Source organism: Belonocnema kinseyi, chromosome 8 (genome assembly GCF_010883055.1).
Source record: "Belonocnema kinseyi isolate 2016_QV_RU_SX_M_011 chromosome 8, B_treatae_v1, whole genome shotgun sequence".
Lineage (NCBI taxonomy): Eukaryota > Metazoa > Arthropoda > Insecta > Hymenoptera > Cynipidae > Belonocnema > Belonocnema kinseyi.
In genome coordinates this window covers 74,328,958-74,333,968 of record NC_046664.1, presented here as the reverse complement: position 1 = coordinate 74,333,968, position 5,011 = coordinate 74,328,958, and the positions used below count along the sequence as shown (strand labels likewise).

Here is a 5,011-nt window from a genome sequence, read left to right as displayed (position 1 = left end):
TCCTGATAAGCTGCTCATCCTTTCCCTGTATAGCCAGGGTTCTTGGATTAGAGCGAGCCCTGCCTGCATCCCTGACATTTGCCTGGCTAGAACCACCCAGGCGCCTCTGTTGTGATGCAAATTAAAATGCATCATGGAGATTCCCATCTCAGCCATTGAAAGGCGAAGCCGAGGCATCCCCAGACGCTTCTGGTCTTCCTGAGGATCCCAGTTGGGTCACCCTGAAGGTGACCCTACCTGCCTTCAAATATGGTCGGTAGTCCAGAGCGTAAAGAGTTCTGATTGCCGATTCAGGAAGTCGGACTATCAGAATCCAGCTACTCTCCTTCTGTTTAGATCCCAGCTCGTCAGAATATATCTTCCACGATTCCGTGTTCAGAGTCGGGTTCTGGAAGCCCAGGCGCCTCAGAACGGTTGTCGGATTTTCGGTTTTTTTCGTAAATCCGAACGGTTGCTTTACGGTACCTTTACAAACATTTAGCTTTCTGAACTCAATTCGTCCCTCTTCAAGCCTAAACGTAGGAGCCCTCTCTGCTAACCAGTCTCTTGACCAGTCCCAGTCTCTTTATTCTCCTTGATCTCTTTGTTCAAGGAAGTTGTCACTTATCTGCGCGAAAGTAAGGTCTTACGTATCCACAGCTTTTTGCCGCTTCAACTCCTTATTTGGGGGGTTTCTCTGGAGCCCTTTTTCCTCTCGGTCATAAGATGAACCTGAGGGGTTGCTCCAGGTGAAGATCCTGCAGCCTCCTTGCCTTGGATGCTACTTGAGAGACGCGCATTGCGCGCTTTCTTACCCTGAGCGCCGTTGGTTCATATTCCGCATGGAGACCACTATTAGGTGCTCTTCTATGATGTGACAGGATTGCCGTCAGCCTCATTGTTTCGCCCTGCTTTAAGTGAACTGCCCCCTATGGAGGCTTCCGATTTCTGTGGTGGGTTGAAGAAAGGTCCCGGAAAGAGTCCTTCTTTCTTTTTTTAACTTTCTGACATAAAAGTCCCAGGAAAAGATAGGGAAACTGAAAATACCCCCTGCAGAGCCTCGCATGCAGAGGGCAGGTTGAAATACTATGGGATGAGACTTGGTGTCCCAAAGTCCCCGTTAAAACACCTTGTTTATGACCCCCGCCTGTCTGCTTTTACTGAGGGGGCAGGCCAAGGTGTTCCAGGATTTCTTGGCCCTCGACACAGCAATTACATCTTGGCTTCGGGAGCATGAGAACTCACGCCCTCGATATTCCAGGGGCTTTTGGCGGTACTTTCTGAAAGGACAGCTCCTTAGTTTAGACTATAGTCCGGTGAGACCCGTACGTCCTCCCACCAGCTACAAGGTCTCGTGTTCCCTAGGGAGAGGATTTAGAAAAATAAAATTAAAAAGAAATCCTTGACCTAATTTAGAATTATAATTCTTTTGCAAAATTCTCTTTCCCAACTCAAAATTATAATTCTTTTTCCGAATTTCCTGTTCAAAGCCGGAAATCTTTGAAATATTCCAAAATGTTATAATTTTGTTGAAATCTTTAAAAACAGTTTGAATTTCTTACACAAATGTTAAACTATTTTAAATTCGGACTTTACGCTTGGACTTTATGCTGAAGTTTGGGAGCTCGATCTCTGAGCCGGTACGTCTGGAAATTTTTTTATGTACCTTTACCGAGGTAAATTTTTCGTAAACGATAAGGTAACAATCGCAGGATTTGTCTTTGTTTAATTAGGCACATATTTATTCGTTGATTACAAGTTTACAAGCATTTGTAACTAATTTTCAATTGTTTAAACAATTGTTATGGGCTTAAAACCATTTTCTTCAGTAAATCGTAAACAGTTATTACATTTTGGGTTTATTTATCACATTTTCCGTGTACAATGCATGGAGCTTGCTGGGGTTAAGATTAAAAGTTTTTGGGTGGAAATGATTTCTTGAAGATTTTTTAAGAAATGAGTTAACTTTAATTTACAAAAACTTGAAAACAAAAACTTTGTTTTTCCAGTTTTTCGGAATTCGAACTTTTTCCGTTTAAAACTAAAAGATTGAAAGTCGAATTTTTACTGAAATTCATTCATTTCAATCAATTTCGATTTCTTTAAATATTTATTTTTTTCCCATACGAGATGAATTATGTACTTTATAACTAAAAAAATTAAGGATTTTATTCATAATTTATTTGGAAAGCGCTTCTTTAACTGAATGTCCTAAAGTAGAGGCAGTTTTTGTAATTGCGTTAAGAACTTTTCGGCCGTTGTCGCATACGGAATATTCGCTATGTGGCATAATATCCTTCATCAGTGTCGTGAATTGTACGAATCGACATAATGTTTCACAGTTAGGAATCTGTAAGGTTTTCATCTTCGGCGGTATGCCTAAATAGTAATTCACCTGCAAATATTTATATTCTTATTTTTATATTTATCACAAGATTTGAGTGAAATTTCAAAGAATTATTTAAAAGAATTGATGAATTTCAAATCATTTCAAAGCTTTGAAGAGATTTAAAAATATTTTAGGATACTTCCAAAGATTTAAAAACATTGAACAAATCTTAAAGAATTTGAAAGATTTTAGGATATTTTAAAATATTCTAATGAATTTCAAATAGCTCTGATAATTTCAATAGATTGTGCAGAATTTTAAAGACTTCAAGTTATTTGAATAAATTTCAAGGAATTTTAATAGGTTAAAAAATTTGCATAAGATTTCAAAGGATTGAAAATATTTCGAGGTAGTTTAAAGAATTCCAAAGCAGTTTGAAGAGGTTAAAAAATCTTTGACAAATTTCAAGAATTATACTGTTTTGATGTAAATTCACGTGATTTAAAGGGATCTTATATTTTAATAGAATTTCAAATAATTTACAATAATTGAGGGATTTGAAGATTTGTAGGTATATAACAAAATATACATAACAATTTATTTCTAAAATTTTCGAAAATTAAACTACCCTTAAAATAATTTAACATTAAAAAAATTTTATTAGGATATGCTGTTTGTAAGATATGTAAATCCTTTATCGACGATATTTTTTGATTCGCAAATCCACAAATTTTTTAAAATGATATTTAGAAGTCTCACAGGCCCCATGAAGTGTAAAAAATGTTCCCCACAAGGTAAGAGACGTTTTTGCAAAATTAATCTTAGAATACGAATTAGAAATTACTTTTTGAATTACACACCCATAAGTCCGTTTTATACAGTCCTAAAGAAATTCTAAATTGAAAAATTGTGTTTTGCGTGTTTTTATCAACAATATTAACTTTTTGCGGTTTTTTTTGTTACAAATTGTTTCTTAAACATAAAATATTACTAGCTATGGAAACCTATATATTTGAATAAATTTTTCAAATACTATTATTATTTATAGAATTTGTCTCCTAGAAAAGAGTTAGAAAGTCTTGTTTTTTTTTTTTTAATTTTTCAACCTACCGTCAAATTTTCAGTTAAATCGGGACAATAGTCAGAGAAAACAAAAGTAATTTTTCAAAAAATTAATTATTACTTATAAAAACATTCTCTTGGAATAGTACCAGAAAGTTGCATTTCTTTCTGAAAATATCCACTTTCGATTCACTTTCCGATTATAATAAAGGAGTAAATAATTACATTTGATAGAAATAATTATATTTATATTATTATTTCTGAAGTCTTTAGCTTTTATTTTACATTTCAGTTATAAACAAATAATAAATAAGCACCAACAAAATAATGGACTAATTAGGAGTAGGTGGGAAGACTAACTCTGTAAATAGCTGGTCAAAATTTTGATTTAAATTACAAGACGAAGCTTCTTGCAAAACCTAAAATACAAATTTTGTCGCCTGCAGCCAATACATAAATTTAATTTTAAATTAAAAATAAATAAATTTTTGCACATGGCGCAGGTGTTTTCTCAAAAACGGCTAAACCGATCGACATGAAATTTTAACAGAATACTCAGCATAGTTATGGGTGACGCCGGTACCTCGATTATTTAAAATTTTTTATTTTAACCTACAAGTTTGCCGTATTATTAGTGCGAAAAACTTTTTTTTATTGCAAAAATCGTCACCATTTCGTTCGTTCACATTAAAATATAAAAATTGAGGCATAGACCAGAACCTCGGGCAATAGAAAAAATGTTTTAGCTTTGCAAAATATTTACTTATAAAGATTCTTTTACATTGATATTTTTTTTTAATCTGCCGGCGCAGGTGATTCCGGCCTTCCTGTCTATCAAAAACAGAAAATTGAAAAATATTCAAAGATTTAGTTTTTCCTTCCTCTTCAGAGAAAAGAAACAATTCCAGGGTAGCCGCTGAACAATTTTAGACTTTTATTTTTAAGCGTATATTTTTAATTTAAAGAATTTTAAAGTGCAGTATTGAAGACTTAAGCAATTAAAAATTAAAAGCGTTTGAAGTTGAAATTTTTAAATAAAAAACAGTATTATTTTATTAATTGTAAATATAAATAAATAAATAAATAATTTTTCAAGTGGATCTGTACTTTAAGTATTAAAAATAGAACAATAATTTGTTCGATAAAACGATTCCAAATTCGTTCAAAGTTTAAGAATTTCCAGATTGTTACTGTTTAATTGTTATTCATAAATCCAAATTTGAAGGAAATTTGTTTAAATTCGCAAGATTTTCTAGAATTTACAGGAAAAACCTAATTAACTTTAAAAGTTATTTAGAAGTTCTGAAAACATTTCAAAAATAATTTTAAATTTGAAAAAATTTTTAAAAAAATTCTAGATTTCTCAAGAATTTGAAATAAAGTTTTAAAGCTTTTAAAGGATGCTTAAACAATTTGAAATTCAAATAATTTATCTTCTAATTTAAGAACTTTTAAGTTGCAAAATTCAAATTCAAAAATTAAAAATATTTCAAGCCTAAAATAACTCAATAATAAAATTTTGAAATTTTTTAAAGTTTATTGATTGATACAGTCTGTCAAGTTAAAGCGTGGGTGGCTTTACTCGCAGTCGGTAAGGTGTATCGACATGATTTTGGTGTCAAAATATTAAGAAGAGCTCCC

General features: G+C 32.5%; 1 protein-coding gene across 1 annotated transcript in view; it reads right to left on the bottom strand.

Moving 5' to 3' along the window:
• Nucleotides 1-2,158: 2,158 nt before the first annotated feature.
• The window catches only part of LOC117178548, a 77,082-nt gene continuing 74,229 nt past the window's right edge, over nt 2,159-5,011 (bottom strand). Inside the window, exon 9 of the mRNA XM_033369975.1 lies at nt 2,159-2,374. Coding sequence (XP_033225866.1) covers nt 2,159-2,374 — 216 coding nt within the window. The remainder of the gene's footprint in view (nt 2,375-5,011) is intronic.